This window comes from Lagenorhynchus albirostris, chromosome 1 (assembly GCF_949774975.1).
Source record: "Lagenorhynchus albirostris chromosome 1, mLagAlb1.1, whole genome shotgun sequence".
Taxonomy (NCBI): Eukaryota; Metazoa; Chordata; class Mammalia; order Artiodactyla; family Delphinidae; genus Lagenorhynchus; species Lagenorhynchus albirostris.
The window spans coordinates 2,544,326-2,562,118 of NC_083095.1; the positions used below are offsets into that span (position 1 = coordinate 2,544,326).

Here is a 17,793-nt window from a genome sequence, read left to right on the forward strand (position 1 = left end):
TAATACAGGAAGTCAGTCCTACCCAGTCTCAGGGGGATGTAAGTTGAGGCTGCATTTGGCGGGGCCAGAAGTAAATGAGTTTCATCAGCACAAGAGTGTTCTCACTGGTGGATTTGAGGAGCGTGGTTCAGACCGTAGCTTGGGGCCCTTTCCCGTGGGAGGATGTGGGCCTTGGCGACTTCAGGCAGTGCCCGCCGCCCCGCCGGCCGGGCTGCTGCGTGCGGCACGGCTGCTCCCTGGCTCTGGACCCCTGCGAGGCTCACTGTGCCAGAAGCAGGGGGCGCTCGGACCTGGGAGCCCAGCCCCCGGTGGGTGCCGCCGCTTCCTGAGAGGTCAGACCCAGATGCCAGCAGAGGCAGAGACGGAGAGCAACAGGCTCACGAAGGAGCGCAGCTGGGAAATCACATCCCCAGAGAGAACAGAATACGTACAGCTTACGATCGGAATAAGAACAGGTACACTTTTAAGAGAAGGAATATTCAGAGAACGAGAAAGGCCTTAGAGGGCTTCCCTGGTGGCGCAGTGGCTGAGAGTCCGCCTGCCGATGCAGGGGACGCGGGTTCGTGCCCCGGTCCGGGAGGATCCCACATGCCGCGGAGCGGCTGGGCCCGTGAGCCATGGCCGCTGAGCCTGCGCGTCCGGAGCCTGTGCTCCCCAACGGGAGAGGCCACAGCAGTGAGAGGCCCGCGTAATGCAAAAAAAAAAAAAAAAAGAAAGGCCTTAGAAAAGGAAAACTAGAAAGCCGAGTAGAAGAGGCGTGGAGTAGGAGTAGAGGACCTGGATGAAGACAGAGGCAGCCCGGGGCCTCCAGGAGACAGGCTGGCGCGGAGGCCCGTCCATGGAGGCACAGGGACCAGCCCCGCGCCACCTCCACTGAGCCTGCGGGTTGGTTTTGCAGTAGGAAGCCCCATGGGCGCACTGTGTGTCGCTCAGAAATGGGACAGCAGTGGGCGGGAGGGCCTCCCTTCTCAGCGCATCACGGGCAGAACAGGAAAGGAAAATCAGACTGCAGTCTGTCCAGGGCTGTAATCCCACCCACCTGGCCCCGCCCCGGCCAATTCCACCGTTTTAACCAGAGTCACAACAGCCGACAGAGAAAAGGCCCTTTCGGGGGACTGGAGCTGCTTCTCAGCTGTGCCCCTGACTCTACTGGAAAAGCGGCCACTGCTGGGTTTGGAGGGAGAATGGGCTGGGTTAGTCCCAAGCAGGGTGGTGGCCCATGGGGACAGTCCGCTCATGGATTGGCTGCTCTCTCAGTTGGTGCTGTGGGGACCACCTGCCCAGCTCAGAAGCACTGCTGGTAGGAGCTCTGGGTTAGTCCTTGCCCTCGGCCTCCCTGGTGTTTTGCTGAGAGGGCCTTTCTTTGTAACCTCCCTGCATGCAAATGGGCAATTCAGTTTTTTTTTTTAAATAACATTTATTGATGTTATTATATTTTAAATAGAGAATCATGCTGCCCAGATAAACCAACACCATTGGAAAAAAGGTGCACGCATATGGTTAGCAGCTGAACACCTCTGGAGGGTATAAAGGGAGAGGGGCAACCTTTGTGAAGACCCTCCCCACCCGTCTTCTTAGACTCAAGTAGTGATTCACTGCTGCATAGTTAGGACTTTTTCCCCTTTGTATCTAAAAGCAATCTGTGGGGAGGCACTTTAAGATCATGCATACATCCTCTTCAGAGTGTCCCCCTACATTTAGTATCTGTTGATGATTTTTGCCTGGTCCAGCCTTTACTGTGATGGTTGCAAAATGACGATTTCCAAACTCCAGGATCCACTCCACGTTGAAGCGCCTCCCTTCTCTCCCATTTGTCTATTTATTATCAGTGTGGGTACCTGGATCCTTTGTCACCCCAACGGTTTATAATTTGTCATTGTCTGAATTCTTTTTATGCTTATATTGTCCTGTATTTGGCCAGTGGAAGCCCCTTCTACCTGACTCCCATGTTTCTGACATGCCCTCATCGTTTTTGAGAACTGCCTTAGTTTCTGGCTCATCTCGTACCTTCTCTGAGGAACCCTGGTGCCTTTAGTGGGGGATGGTTTTAAAGACCATATCTGGGTGCTGGGTGTGCTCAGAGTTACAGGGTGTCTGTTTTAGGCCCCTCAGTGGACAGAGTAAAGTGCATGTCTGTACACGTCTGCATTTATACATACAGACCCATGTCTAATTTGGGAATCACGAGTTACCCTTCTGGCTTTCTCCTGGTCCATTTCCGTCTCCTCCTCTGGCTCCCGGCAGCACCAGCACGTCCAGTCATTTGCCCAGCCCTGCCATGTATCTGAAGTAGCTTCAGAATTGCTCTGCTTTTTTTATTACTATAGTTTATAAGTTTATTTATTTATTATTTTTGGCTGCGTTGGGTCTTTGTTGCTGCACGCAGGCCTTTCTCTAGTTGCGGCGAGCGGGGGCTACTCTTCGTTGCGGTGTGCGGGCTTCTCATTGCGGTGGCTTCTCTTGTTGTGGAGCATGGGCTCTAGGCGCACGGGCTTCAGTAGTTGTGGCTCGCAGGCTCTAGAGCGCAGGCTCAGTAGTTGTGGCACACGGGCTTAGTTGCTCTGCGGCATGTGGGATCTTCCTGGACCAGGGCTCAAACCCGTGCCCCCTGCATTGGCAGGCGGATTCTTAACCACTGCACCACCAGGGAAGTCCTGAGCTACCAGGGACCCTCGCTCTGCTTTTATCCTACTAAAAACAAACCTAACCCTAGCCCTAACCCCACCTCCCAACTGCAAGTGTCAGGTTCTCTGCCGTAAGTTACTTAGGTTTGGGGTTTTTTTTCTACCCCATTTCCCTTCAGTGCTGTTGTGTTACTGGTTTGAAATACAATTGGGTTCACTGGTTTCATCAGCTTTCCATTTCAGGTGCCCCTTCCCATCTTTGTTGATTTCGTTTCATTTTTTAAGCATGTAGAACACAAGCATGCTTCGATAATACCAAAACTAAGCAAGGTTATACTCAGAACTGTCACTTCCTTCCTTATCGCATCCACCTCATTCCCTGCCCCTTCTAAGTAACCAGTTCCTTGTTTTCCGTTTATCGTGTGTGTGTGTGTGTGTGTGTGTGTGTGTGTGTGTGTGTGTATGCAAGATGAGCAGACATGTTTCCTTATTTCTCCTTTCCTTAAACAGAAGGTAGCATGGTTAAATATGCACTTAACGCATCTTGTTGTTTTCACTTAACGTATCCTAGAAATCATTCTGTATCAGCTCATGGAGCTCTTCATTCTCTTTTACGTTTGCACAGCACGCCACATGTATCGGTACCATAGTTAATTCTCTTGTGGGTGGACATTTAGGTTGTTTCTAGTATTTTGCGCTTATAAATAATGCAGTAATGAATAACCTTGTACCTACATCTTTTTGTACTGTCGGTGTGTCTTTAGGGTGAATTCCTAGAAGTGGGATCACTGGATCGACAGAGAAATAAAATACATATTAGATATATACTAACATTTTTTTTAACTTTATCAGATGTTGCCAGTTTCCATCCGTAGAGATATACCTTTTTGTGTTCCTACCAGCAATGTATGAAAGTGCCTGTTTCGTTGCAGCCTTGGCAACATAGTATATTTTTATGTTTTTGCCATCTGATGGATTAGAGATGGTTATACAGTTGGGTTTTTTCGTTTTTTTTTTTTGTCTTTCTTGCGGAGTTGAATTTCATTTTTATATCTTTCTGTGTGAGTTATTTATTTCATGTCATTTGCCCATTTTTCTGATTTCTAGCTTTTTCCCTTCAGTTGCTAAACATTTGCCCTTTATCTGTAATATATGTTGCAAATATTTTTTCCCAGTTTGCCATTTGCTTTTTGATTTTGCTTATTGTAGTCTTTTGCCATGTAGATTTTTTAATGTATTAAATTTATTGGTCTTTTATTACATTGGGATTTTGAGTCATAGTTAGAAGTACTTTTTTTTAAAACCCCAGAGAAAAAGAAAACCCATGTTTTCTTCTAATAGTTTTATTTTTAACGTATGGATCTCTTATCCATTTGGAGTTTATTCTTGTATAAAGAATGGATCTGGGCTTCCCTGGTGGCGCAGTGGTTGAGAGTCCGCCTGCCGATGCAGGGGACACGGGTTCGTGCCCTGGTCCGGGAAGATCCCACATGCTGCGGAGCGGCTGGGCCCGTGAGCCATGGCCGCTGAGCCTGTGCATCTGGAGCCTGTGCTCCGCAACGGGAGAGGCCACAACAGTGAGAGGCCCGCGTACCGCAAAAAAAAAAGAATGAATCTGATTTTATCTTTAACTAAAAGGCTCTTCAGTTGTCCCAGCATGAAACTTATTTGTGTCTGCCCACTGATTTGAGATAACATCTTTATTATATACTCAGTTTCTTTATGAATTTGGTCTGTTTCTGGACATTCTGTTCTGTTCCATTGTCGTCTTTCTCTCTGTGCTCTGGGACCACACTGCTTTAATCATGGAGGCTTGAAATCACGTACGGCCAAGTCCCCCCATCATACCTCTTTCTCTTCAGTGTTTTTCTAGCTATTCTTGCATGTTGGTGGTTCCATATCAACTTGTCTGGCTCAAAAAAACAGGACATTTTATTTATTTATTTTTAAATTTGATGGGCCCTTTAGTCTGTAGATTCAGGTCTTTTTTACTTCTGGAAAGTTCTCTTGGAGTATAGTTTCAAATGTTAGTTATGTTTTATTGTTTTGATCTCTTTAGGGACTCCTGTTATGTATATGTTGTGCCTTCTTTGCTTGTCTTCCATTTCAGTCTCCAGCTACTTTCTCTCTGACCCTTTTTAATTCTTTGTCTCATTTTTATTCTTCCAGACCTTTTCCTCCATTTCTTCAATGCCTTTCATTAGATTTTTATTTAAATTGATTCCCCTTTGGCATCTTATAATTTAGTCCTTATTTCTATTAAGATTTTGTCTTTTTCTTCTATTTCTTTCCTGGGTTAAATCAACTCTCTTTTCACTTCTCCCTATGTTTGTCTAGTTCTGTTTGTAGGTTTTTTTTGTTTCCTTTTTGTTTTGCCACACTGCAGGGCATGTGGGATCTTAGTTCCCTGACCAGGGATTGAACCCACGCCCCCTGCAGTGGAAGCACGGAGTCTTAACCACTGAACCACCAGGGAAGTCCCCTGTTCTTAGTTTTTATTTTTCTGACTCACTGAGGGATTATATTGTTTTGTTTTTCATATTCTTGGGTGTTTATTTCAGGAGATTTATTTCCGTTTGGAGTGCTAGAAGGGTTTTTTGCTTTGTTTCTCTTTTGGGGTAAGAATTGTCATCATCTTTTGCTCACATTTCTTTGTGAGACTCGTCTGTTGTGTTGGGAGTAGTTGGTGCTCCTGTGTGTTTTCATTGAGATGTAGCATTCTGTCACGTGAGGACAGCCCGCTGCTTTACCTGTCTCCTGCAGGTGGACGTTAGGTGGATCTCACTTTGTGGCTATTACAAGTTGTGCTGCTGGAAACATCCTTGTACTCTTCTTGGTGAATGTCTTCCTCTGCTTTTAAAGTTTCTGTTCCTTTTCGTGCTTATGTGGCTTTTCCAGTCGCATAAGCTTATTCTGCCAGGAAGGAGGGCTAGTTCCTTAAAGTCCACCCTGCCGTCCCCCCATCCCTGCCTGGTGTTGGCAAGTGCACAGAAGAACCGTCAGTAAGACCACGGGTTTAGTGGGACAGTTTACTTTCCTGCTGCTGTGTAACTGGGCAGACTGCTCCACTCTGGAGCTTCCCTGCTGTTGTCTCTAAAATACAGTTTTGGCGTACGTGGTGCTTTGTTGGTCTGTAGCTGTTTTGCCCCAGTTGCTCAGGCGTCTCTTCTCAGTGGTAACGGCCACGTTGACTCGCTTCACACTCTGTCCCTCTACCTCTTTTTGTATCTCCTCCTGTTTCTTTGTAGCACTTGCCCTGTGGATTGTACTCAGGGATGCCAAGACCATGTGCATATCTGTGCATTTGCATGTTCATTTCCTGACACCCCAGCTGGTGTGAGGCTTCGTGAAGGCAGGGCAGCGCCGTCTTGGTACTGTCGTAGGCCCGGGCTCAAGAGCAGCGCCTGGCACGAGGCAGGTGCTCTGGAAGCATTGGTTCGCAGGCTGGGTGGGTGGGTGGGAACAGTAACGGTGTCTCAGCGTGGTAATGGGGGGTTAACTGCTGTGCAGGAGTGAGCGCTGGTGGTGACTGCTGCTGCCACGCCCGACTGCGTCATCACGGGGATGTTTTCTTGGATTGTTACAGCTGTCATGACTGATGCTAGCGTTTCCCCCGCTGATCCGCTACCAGTTAAGGGCTTTGACCTACCTGATGTGTTGCATGGAAATGGTTAATTTATGTATTTATTTTACTAACAGAGACATTAAACCTGACAATGTCCTTTTGGATGTGAATGGTCATATCCGCCTGGCTGACTTTGGATCGTGTTTGAAGATGAATGATGATGGAACTGTAGGTATTTTTGTTGGAGATTTTCCATTTGGTTTTGGGGTTTGCTTGCAATTAGAAGGGGCTTATTTACATTTTCAATTTGAGATACAATTAAGAAACCACGTTTATTAATGTAAATTAAGACGAATGCACTTAGGAGACACTTGAAATTTTCTATTTAGTTTAAGACATCTTTGTTTTTTATGTTTTCAAAAGTAACACGCATGCCTTCTAAGGGGGCTGTCAGGTTTCCTCAGATCCCTAGGCAGCTAAAAGCATGCCAGCACGGCAGTGAAAGGGAGGCAGCCCTTGGGTCCTCGCTTCACAGGCCTGCCAGGTGGACAGACCTTAGCTGGGTCTTAACTGGTGCATTCTCGTTTCCGTCTGGGGCGGGACTTCCTGTCAGCCAGGGGTGTTGCAGATGTAGAAATGGGGGCCTTGATACCCCTGTTCCAAGGGCCAACGGACACTCCCTGCACAGCAGGAGGACCTCCCCGGAGGGGCCGTCACCAGGAGGCTGGGCTTGGGCCTCAGCTGGACCAGCACGCTGGCTGAGTGGCCTCAGGTGGGGCTGCTGCACCTCACTCAGCTGCTTCCAGCCAGCGGCTTCCAGTGCGTTAGGGAGTCATCTGCGTTCTCCCTTGCGGCCCTTGTCACAGTTTCAGTGTGAGGTGTTTGGGAGACTTTTCTTTAGAATCTACACATATCATAAAGTCTAATGCAACTACTTCTCCAGAGGAGAGCAGACCCCCGCCCCCCTTCTTACTGTGAGTTTTCAAGCAGCAGTAAAGGAACCTGTAAAACTGGCATCACTTGACAGTGTTTTGAAATGAGCGAAGCGATTTACTCACTTTCTCTCCACAAAGCCAGTCTCTTATTTCTGGAAGTCTTGACCACGCGTTGATTGATATATTGGTGCTGTCCCCGAAGCCAGTCTTGTAACGACGGGAGCAGTGGCCTTGGTCTGAGCCGGAGCGTTGGTCACCTCTCTTACCTGCATGGCACTCCCGTCCCGGTGGCACTCACCCTGCGATAGCTCCCGACGGCTGTTGCCCTGCTGCCCGGTCAGAGCTCCTGAGGACTCCCCGCTGAGTCATTCAGATGGCTCTGGGGCTGGCACCCAGGGAGAGCCTGGTCTTTGTGCAGACGGGCCTTCTGGATTGTTGTCTCCATGTCCTGCCTGACCCTCAGGCCTGTGCACTCCACGTGCTCTGAGGCCGGTCTGTGACCTCTCAGCCTGCGCAGCACCCTTGCCTTCTCCGGGATGGTTGCCACCTCACCAGTTGTAGCCCTCCATAGAGGTGTCGCTACGTTCAGGTCCATTCCCAGTGCCCCATGTAGGGAGTGTCCAGGCACCCAGCTGATCCCTGGACCTACTTCCAGACGTTCCTGTTTGGGGGCCAGAGGGTAGGATGTGGTGAGCAGCCTGGACGTCCCCTGGGAGCATGTTAGAAATGCAGTGTCTTAGAATCTCTGTCTCACAGGTATATGGTGTCCCTGCATGAAGGTCTGAGAAGGGTTGGGCTGATGCACATGGTCCTTGGACCACACTTCGAGCCGCAGTGGAGAATGTGTGTCTTCAGTGCCATGTGGAGGCTTGGTGGGCCTTTGGGCGTTGAAAGACCCAGCCTGCAAGAGTCCCGTGCATTCCGGACACTGCCTCTGTTTAGTGCTGTAGCAACACTTATTTGCATTGAGTTTTGAATTCTTAGGTTTTTAAATCGTGATCAGGTGCCAGTTTTATTCCATGATGATTTCATCATCTGCTGTCCCTGTTTTAGAGAAAATAATTAGGAGTTTGAAAGTAGAGATGCCCTAGGGTTTCCCTTCAACACCAACCGCCCTCTCCCCTAAGGTGCAGTCCTCTGTGGCCGTGGGCACCCCTGACTACATCTCCCCAGAGATCCTGCAGGCGATGGAGGACGGCATGGGCAAGTACGGCCCCGAGTGCGACTGGTGGTCTCTAGGTGTCTGCATGTACGAGATGCTTTATGGAGAAACACCGTTTTATGCAGAATCCCTTGTGGAGACCTATGGAAAGATCATGAACCATGAAGTAAGCTGTCACATTTCCACACCCTGTTTGTTCTAGTCCCGAGGCGCAGGCCCCAAGGCAAGGGAGGCAGCCTGAGGGGGAGTCACTGGGGAAGAGGGACGGGGTGGAGTAGGCTGGGCAGCCAGACGGGAGTCTGCACAGGCTGCTGACACAGAAGGCTGGGTGGGAGGGGAGGTTCCAAGGATGCTTCTGTTTCCTGGCGGAGGGTGACGGGTTCATCAGGCCAGGATCGCTGCAGGAGAAGCGGGCTTCGGTAGGAAAACGCAGGTACCCGCGGTGCCGTGTGGGGTGGGAATTGCCAGAGAGGGTGGCCCACTGACCACTTTGACCTGTGCGTCTGGATCCACCAGATGCCAGCTCAGACTCTCAAACCTGTTTGCCCAGAAGTCAGTTGTCATGAACAGATCACACATCTCAACATAGTAGCGTTCTTAGTCCTTTCTTGATCCTATTTCTTTTCCTCTTATTTTTCCCCTTTCCTTTTCCCAGCTGTTCATTTCTCACTTCAACATTGCTTTCTTCTGTTTGCTTCGTTTTTCTGTTTATTATTTCTTCTTCCATCTAATGTTTTTGTCATCTGTATTTTTTCTTCATACTCCTTATCAAATGTCTTTCTAATGCCAGTTTCATCCTTTCTGCCTGTTTGCTTACAGCATTCTTTTTTTCCCCACCTGCTCTGTCATTCACACACCCCAGCAAGGTTCCCACTTGTCTGCCATCTGTCCTGCAGCCGTGTCTCCCTTTATTTGCTCAAATAGGGAGCAGATTAACACTAAAGTGGTAAAGGGTCTTCTGTTTAAATCAAAGCAAGTTATACTGTTTTTTAAAAAAACACTTTTCCCAAAGTAGAAATAATTTTTTATTTATAAATTAATATATACTTACTATAAAAACTTCAGACATGCAAAAGTGCATGCAGTAAATAGATGGTGAAAACACCCCGTATACTTCTCAGCGAGACCTGCTGTTTCCAAGCGCCTGCCGCCTGTGGGGCCTGGCCTAGTGGTCTCTTGGTTCTTTTATTCAGTCTCCACTGTAGCCCTGGACAGCAGGGGCGGCTCAGTGCTCAGGCCCACTGTGCCATGGTGGTATGTGGCCTTGTGGACTTAAGCTGGCGTGGGGGGTTGGCATTTAGATAAATGGCATCACATCGCGTATGGCCGGGGTTTTGGTCCTCTTTCTGTCAGCACGCGGAGGTGGACCTTGCTCTCTGTGTATGTGTGCACCGTATCTTGTTTTAACAAGTCCCTTTTTGATGAGCATTTAGGTACTTTTCAGTTTTCTTGGTCAGAATAGAATGGCATCATGAACATGTTATGTTTCTCTTTGGGACCGTTTCTCTAGACTAAATTTTTGGAGGTGGAACTGCCACAGCTGTTGGCAAAATGCGTTCTGAAAGACTGTGCCGGTTTCTCTCCCACCCACAGCCTGTTGTCAGCATTCTTCGCCACCTTGATAGGTGAAAATTTATCACTGTTTTAATTTATGTGCAATGTGGTAACAAGTCTGCCATGAGGAAAACCAGCAAGACTTATGATTTTTATGTTTGCTTTTCTGGAATTAGGCTTCATTAGCTTTGGTTGCACTTAGTTACCATGAAATAAAAAGTGACTGTTGCTTTGGAGCTGTTGTTTCTACTCTGTTCCCTGTGATGTCTGTGCACCTTAGATTTTTCTGAGTGTTTTCATCACGTGTCCCCTGATTTGCCCCCTTCCCCCTCCAGGAGCGGTTTCAGTTCCCATCCCACGTCACAGACGTGTCCGAGGAGGCGAAAGACCTCATCCAGAGGCTGATCTGCAGTAGGGAGCGCCGGCTGGGACAGAATGGGGTGGAGGACTTCAAGAAGCACGCGTTTTTCCAAGGACTGAACTGGGAAAATATACGAAACCTGGAAGCCCCTTACATCCCGGATGTGAGCAGTCCTTCCGACACGTCCAACTTTGACGTGGATGACGACGTGCTGAGGAACGCTGTAAGTGCAGCGGCCGTCCCCGTGTCGCACCCCAGGGGGTCGCTCGCCTTGGAGGTGGCGAATCTTAGAACTGTGCTGGGCTCCAGAAGTTTTGGCAGTTGTCTCAAGAAAATGTACCTTTTATCCCAGCCTATGGCTTGGTCCTTAACATCCCGTTTTTAAAATGATGGGTTACTCAATTTGAGTAAAATGGAGTTATTAAATAGCTGTTTTGTTTTAGAATTCATCAGAATTACTTTTATCTTCATGGCTTTGTACCTTTGCGAAACAGCGTCAGGTACGTTATCACATTAGAACGTCACTTCCGTTGTCACCACCGCCAGGAGCCCGCCTGCGGCCCCACAGGTAGTACGTGGGCCTCAGGGTTTCCGGTCCTTCTCACTGACGCTGTGCGTGAGGACGTCCAGACTTCTTGCCATCACGTGTGTTCAGCGTGTGCGTGAATGTTTCCTTATGCCTCAGGAAGTCAGGAGTGACAGTGGTGATGGGCCGATTTTGAGTTGCTGATGTTTCAGGTCGTGGGTTTTTCAAGTTGGGATGTGGCCCTGGGACCCTCTGGTGTCTGACCTTTTCTGTCAGGGCCTCTGATGCACTTGTCAGTATACCTTTGGCCCCCAGAGAGTTTTGCTCATATGCTGTAAAACTATTTTGGCGTCATCAAACTCAGCCTTATTAGTCTATACGTGTGTCTTTGTTTGGGGATAGAGAAACTGAGGTTTCAACCAAGTAAAAGAAAAATCTTGATTATTCCCTACAGACTTTTTCTTAGTAAAATAAGAGCTGACGTTTAGATGATGTGAGAAAAGTATTATCATTGTTGAAAGGATTTTTCCTGGACTTCAGAGAAACTGTTTCCACACTGCAATTCTCCAGATAAATAACTTTGCTTTTATTTTTAATAGAGAAGGACCCGCATATTGAAAAATAGAGTTGTAGTAAACCTGTCTAAAATAGTCCACCTTTGGGTTCCAAACCCTGCCTCTTACCTTGGCCTCTGTTTCAGGCCAAGAACCCAGAGCCCACGCCCCTGCCCCGGGTCCCCCACTCCTCCCTGCCCCGGCTCACGGTGAGTGGGGATCCTGCCGCTTTAGAAGGTTCACAGTCAGCAGCCTGATCCAAGTTGGACCCGTGCCATTATGATCATCAGAAGCAGTGGGTTTATCCCCTTAACTGCGTCACGCTTTGGCCCCTGCCAGGAGCGGGAAGTGGACCTGCCGGTACCTGGCCCCATGCAGGTGGCACCATGGAGGCAACATTCCAGAAGCGCCCTCCGTTCTCCCCGCTGCACTCTTGAGTTCATCCTGGGGTAATACTTTTTCTCCCTTGTTTGCCATTTGTTTGAACATAATTTCGTTTATGTTGTGTGTGTTCTTGCGCAGGAAATATTACCTCCTGGTTCTCATACGGGCTTTTCTGGATTACATTTGCCATTCATCGGTTTTACATTCACCACGGAAAGGTATGTCAGCATTTATCGCTCAGCTGCAGAGCAGGAGCCTTCCCCCCCGGGGGGGTGAGCAGTCCGAGTGCTGAGAGGGCTGTGCTTACGGGAGCGCCAGATGGCTTTGTCCTTTAAAAGTGCACACCTGGTGCTGCACGTGATGCCACGTATAGCGGGGTCGGCAGACTTTCTCCGTAAAGGGCCTGGTAGCACATACTTTAGGCTTTGAGATCTCTGTTGTATACTTTTCTTTTTTAACAACCCATTAAAAACGTAAAAACCATTTTCAACTTATGGGAGGTACAAAAGCAGGCTCGAGAGGATTTGGCCCTCGGGCCATGGTTTGCTGGCGCCTGATCTCTGTAGGCCATCGGCACTGGCAGGATTTGTGCCGATGGGACATCAGTGGCTGCAGTTAGTGGCGCGGTGTCCATTCACGCCCGGCTGAGCGCCACCTTCATCAGGGCTCCCACTCGCGTTTGCAGGGCTCTTAGCCACGGCCCCGTCGCTCCCATGGGTGGGGCTGCAGCACAGTCCCCGCCAGAGCTGAGAGCACGAGCCCCACATGTGGCTCCAGCCCCGGGAGCCCCGGCTGGCGTTTGTCTGCGTCGGCCTCTGTCTCGAATGGGCCTCTGGCAGACTTGCGTTGCCGGAGACGCTCTAACTTGCTTTTAAAAGGAAACTGGGCCAAGAAGAGAGGGGTTAGGAAGAAAGGCGGGTAAAATAAAACAAATGGAGCTGCCACGGTGCCTGAAGTGGTACAGATTCCTTGCAGAAGAGGGGTACTTGTGCTCAAGCTTGTAGAAACTCTCTTTAGGTGTGGATGCCGGAGTTAAACAGCACGTAAGCCAAAGTTACGGTACATGCCTTCCAGCCAAGAAGGAGGCGTTCCAGGGCGTGCTGGGCGTGTTGATTTATTAGCCCCTCTGCAGAGGCGCTAGACCTTCCACTGCATTCGGTTCACTGGGTGCTTATCACACCTGTGGATCCCAGCCCCGTCCCCGCGACCGAGGCTCAGGTGTGTTGGGTTGGGTCCAGGGACCTCCTCCTGGAACGGACCCCGGACCCCGGCAGTGCCAGCCGGCACAGCACCCTCGGGCCACCTTTGAGAAACACCAGCCAGCCCCTCCTGTGAGTGTGTGTGTGCTTGCGCGTGCACAGTGGGTGCCTCGCTGCATGCATTGTAGGACTCAGAGACGTCCCTGACGTCACTGTCACGTTAAATGCAAGAGGAACTAAGTAACCTGTCCCCGAGTTAAGCTCTGATGGAGAGAACCATCCTCGGCCTTAGTCTGTGTGTTGTGAGTCGGCTGGTCGTTGGTGAGGAGCTTATCTGTGCTGGTGAGAGTGCTGGAATTGAAGGAACCTTACAGGGTGTTCAGTCTTCGGGGGAAGATGAGCCCCGGAGGGTTGAAGGAACTGTCTCCAGTCAGCGTGGAGCCAGCGTGCCCTCGCCGACTCACTTTGCTGCAGGCTCCAGGGTGAGCGTCCTGGGAAGCCTCTGCCTGAGCCCAGCCAGGCCCCACCAGCCCAGCTCCTCATGCAGAAGGCCTTCTCTTTTCAGTGTCTGGTTGAGTGGACGCGATGATTTAGAAGTTATGCTCTGTACTAACACAGCATTGTAAATCAACAGTACTTCAACAAGAAAGAAAGAAATTAACGTCCCCTCCCCTGCAGAGGCAATGTCTCTGACCAGCTCTGAGGGCGTCCCTCTTCGCTGCCCGTTGTCACCCAGTCATTTGCAGGAAGGAAGACTCTTGTCTAATTTTGGCTCCATAAACAATAAAGTCTTTTCACAAGTGTTTTTGTTTGCCAATTTAAAAAGGCTTATCTTTTACCCCAGGAAGTTTTTAAATGCTAATGGAATCACTGTAAATTCTCAGTAGATCAGAAAACCCTGTTGCTTTATTTGCAGCTGTTTTTCTGACCGGGGCTCTCTGAAGAGCATAATGCAGTCCAGTACGTTAACCAAAGACGAGGGTGTGCAGCGGGATTTGGAGAACAGCCTGCAGGTTGAAGCCTATGAGAGGAGGATCCGGAGGCTGGAACAGGAGAGGCTGGAGCTGAGCAGGAAGCTGCAGGGTGAGTGGCAGCGGGGCCTCTGCAGTGGGGCCTGCTTGCCGCTGCCGTGGGCCTGCACTCATGTGTGTCTCTTCCCCAGAGTCCACCCAGACCGTCCAGTCCCTCCACGGCTCGGCCCGGGCCCTGGGCAGTTCAGCCCGGGATAAAGAGATCAAAAAGCTGAACGAAGAAATCGAACGTTTGAAGAACAAAATAGCAGGTAAGTGTTCTAAAGTCAAACTGCTTAGTCTCTGTTCTTGGGCATTCGTCTCTGCCAAGAAAATTTTCAGAGTCCTTTTCATTGGATGGAAAAGCAGGGGAAAAAGGTTAAACTTTAGCAGAGAGTTCTGGTGTTTTGCCAGCTTATTTAAAATCATTTCTCCAACTTGCTTAACTCTAATACTATAATGTTATAGTTACAGCTAGAATCAGTTCTTAATATTTTATGCATAAACTCTCAGAATATTTTGCATTTCTCTCTCTTAATTCTCCTCTTTGTCACTCTAAGACAGAATTGCCATAACTTTCCTTTCTGAAGCTTCCCTCAGTGGCTGTACTCACTTTCCAGTGTTTTAGATGCTGGTTCTATTGTCACGAGAGTGTGTGTTTTGTGGCTCCTAGGTTATCAGAGCTTCCTGAAGACTCAAGTCACCTTTAAGTCTTAACCGTTTCCCTGACACATGGTTGCTGCTGCACTTGACTCTCATCTCAAATCAAACCCGAGTCAATTGCCTTCTGTCTGTTTCCTATCTGGGACCCACTATCCCGATCCAGAAAAGGGCTTCCATTGAGTCCATTACTTACTAAAACCCTCCTGCACCACTCGGCTGCACTGCGCTGGCGCACACAGGGAGCAAGGGCGAGACAGAGAGGCGCATGCCGCCCTGGGGCTCACGGTCCCGGGGAAGGGTGCGTAGACAGAGGGGCAGAGCCAAGTCTGCTGGGTCTGCTCAGGTGTGCAGGCGGCCATGTGCGTGCCTGAGAGAGAATGTCAAAAAAGCCTCGAGGGCATTTGGGATTATTAAATAATTCCCTGTCAGTAGGTCAGATCACAAAGTTTTGCGTGTAAGGGAATACGCTTTCTTTTCTCTTTTGCTCAGATTCAAATAGGCTCGAGCGACAGCTTGAGGACACGGTGACTCTTCGCCAGGAGCACGAGGATTCCACGCATCGACTGAAAGGCCTGGAGAAGCAGTACCGCCTGGTGCGGCAGGAAAAGGAGGATTTCCACAAGGTAGTCAAGAGGCCTCGTTTGCGTGAGAGAGGCTTACGTGATCTTGCAGAGTGTGAGGTTGAGTCCGTGCGCGTGTTCGAGGATGTCCAGGCCCCTCGCCTGCGTGCAGATCCTGGCCCCTGCTGCCGAGGCTCACACGGAGCCCAACTGGCGCCCGGTTACCGTGGGGCCAGTCGTGGTCGCGGGTGCTCCTCAGCGCCGTGGCTCCACGGGCGCACTTCCCGGTCGTCGTCTTTAACCTCGGACACGGGCCTGCTGAGCGGGCAGCATCCCCGTGTGAGGGCTGAGGGCTTTCCCTGCGCTGACCCAGCTGGCGTAGGGCGCGTGTCCTCACCCGAGCAGGAAGGACAGAGTCCCTGTCCTTCCTGCCCGGCCTGCAGCTCTGGCAAGGCTTTGCGAAAGAGGCCATAGCTCCTTTATGACATTGATTTTCAGTGAGACACTTCCAGCTGTGTCCAGACAGCAGTATGTTCACACCGGTGAGGACCATGTTTCTTAAGGTACACTCGGTTGTTGACCCTGTGGTTGGGGTCTGTTTTCTGAATCGAGCAGGATTTCCGTTCCCCGTGGTATCGTACCACCTGCAGGGCTTCGTCTCAGAGGCGCAGGTGGGCTGGAGAAACTTGCAGTGGGCAGGTCCACAGGGGCCTCTCTTCCCTGTGGCGGGAGCTGCCCTCCAGCCTGCTCAGATCCTGCTGCTCCCAGCCGCAGGCCAGCAGGTGCCACGGCGACCGAGCAGCCCAGCTGTCAAGGGATCGGCTGCAGGGAGCAGATTGTTTTTATACGGTTCTTTACTTTGATTGAAATCTTAAGCACTTCTGTATATAATGTGCTCTTGTCTGATCTGCTGGGTTTAAGTAAGCAGATTGGCGACCAGATTCGCGCTTGGTGGTTGCGTGGATGACACAGGGGAGAGGTCGAAATTCCTGGGCCAGACTTGCCTCTGTGAGCAAGCTGCTCACATCATAGGAGGGGCTCACTGGTCTCAGGTGGGCTTCTTCAGGCTGCGCTGGGACAAACAAAGGGCTTTTTCCAGGAAGGTCAGTTCTCGGGGCTGTGGCTACAGCCTGTAACCAGATCTGCTGTCACTCTAACCCCTTAATACCGTGGAAGACAGCGCTTCCCGCCTTCCAGTCCAGTCCTCCTTAGGCAAACGTAAACCATCTGTAATTTAACTCTTTTGTGTTCAGCAATTGATTGAGGCTTCCGAGCGGTTGAAGTCCCAGGCCCGGGAACTGAAAGACGCCCACCAGCAGCGGAAGCTGGCCCTGCAGGAGTTCTCAGAGCTCAACGAGCGCATGGCCGAGCTCCGCTCCCAGAAGCAGAAGGTGTCCCGGCAGCTGCGGGACCGGGAGGAGGAGGTGGAGGCGGCCGTGCAGAAGATGGACGCGCTGAGGCAGGAGGCCCGCAGGGCCGACAAGAGCAGGAAGGAGGTAGCTTCTCGGGGCTTCAGGGGACGCTGGTGGGGCGCCTGGGTGATCCCAGTAAAACAGCTTTGGGAGCTTAGGCTGCGTCACGTAAATCACTTGAAGATACAATGGATCTTAAATTTCACGTGAAGCCAAGTAGCCGCTTTGCTAAGCATCTGTTTTGTAGCTCTCAGCCCTTGTTCCCTATTTGTGAAGTTATTAAAAGAAGTTCCTGTAGTACTAAAATTGTAAAGCAGAATAGAGGGTATTCACGAACAAGACATACCATAGAAACACGTCATGATGTGACGCAGCATGGCTTCAGGAGACACGAAGGCTTCTAGGTGCGCAATGCCGCTGCCCCGGAGCAGCGGTCCTGAGACTGGCTTCGGAATCCTTGACACTCAGAAATCATTGAGGGCCCCGAGGGGCTTTTGTTTGTGTGGTTATAGGTCTTAGTGTTTACCACGTTAGAAATTAAAACTGAAAAAATGTTCAGTATAACAACAGACTCATTACATGTTAACATAAATAACATTTTTATGAAAAGTGACCAGTTTTTTAAAATATAGTGAGAAGTGTGGCATTTTTAACATGCTTATGCCTTTCTTTAATGTCTGACTTAATAGAAAACACCCGGGTTCTTATATCTGTTTCTCCATTGTCTGGAGCAATACGCTTTTTTGTATAATGTACATGAAGAAAGCCCAGCTCCTAAGGTAGGGACTTAGAAGGGGAAGGGCCTTGCAGACCCTAAAAGGGCCTCAGGACCCCACTTTGAACTGCTGCCCGAGATGATTTCAAACGTTCTGTTACCAACAGGCAACAAACACATTGCCCACAACCCTTCCTTTAACATTCTGTTGGGTTTACTCGGTAAACTGAGTGGGAGGCGCAGAGCATGTGCTCCTGTTCCTTCATGTCCAGGGCTCTTTGTCCTTCGGCCTCAGAATGCCTGTTTGTTTTCTTCTTAGACAGTTGATTTTGCAACCCCAGTACATTTGTAGTTCTAGCCAACTGTAACTCTTTGTAGTGAACCCCTAATTAAGCATGACCATTCCAGTTCTGGGTGAAATGATACTGTGTCTGGGGTTTGCTTTAAAATGATTGGGGAGTAGCCATGCAGCTGAAGCAGGCCCAGGGTGCTACCTCTTGATGTCGGGTCATGGCACATGGGCTTCATTATACCACTCTATCTACTTTTGTGTATGTTTCAAGTCTTCC

General features: G+C 49.8%; 1 protein-coding gene across 2 annotated transcripts in view; it reads left to right on the forward strand.

Annotated features, from left to right (window-relative positions):
- CDC42BPB (CDC42 binding protein kinase beta) overlaps nucleotides 1-17,793 on the forward strand; it is a 114,571-nt gene that overhangs the window by 64,845 nt on the left and 31,933 nt on the right. For both annotated transcript variants that reach the window (XR_009541697.1, XM_060155691.1), the window contains exons 6-13: nucleotides 6,324-6,417; nucleotides 8,252-8,452; nucleotides 10,176-10,424; nucleotides 11,804-11,883; nucleotides 13,781-13,947; nucleotides 14,027-14,146; nucleotides 15,027-15,160; nucleotides 16,351-16,593. Coding sequence is in view for 1 of the 2 variants with exons in the window: in XM_060155691.1 (XP_060011674.1) it covers nucleotides 6,324-6,417; nucleotides 8,252-8,452; nucleotides 10,176-10,424; nucleotides 11,804-11,883; nucleotides 13,781-13,947; nucleotides 14,027-14,146; nucleotides 15,027-15,160; nucleotides 16,351-16,593 (1,288 nt within the window). In the remaining variant the exon portion in view is untranslated. The remainder of the gene's footprint in view (nucleotides 1-6,323; nucleotides 6,418-8,251; nucleotides 8,453-10,175; nucleotides 10,425-11,803; nucleotides 11,884-13,780; nucleotides 13,948-14,026; nucleotides 14,147-15,026; nucleotides 15,161-16,350; nucleotides 16,594-17,793) is intronic.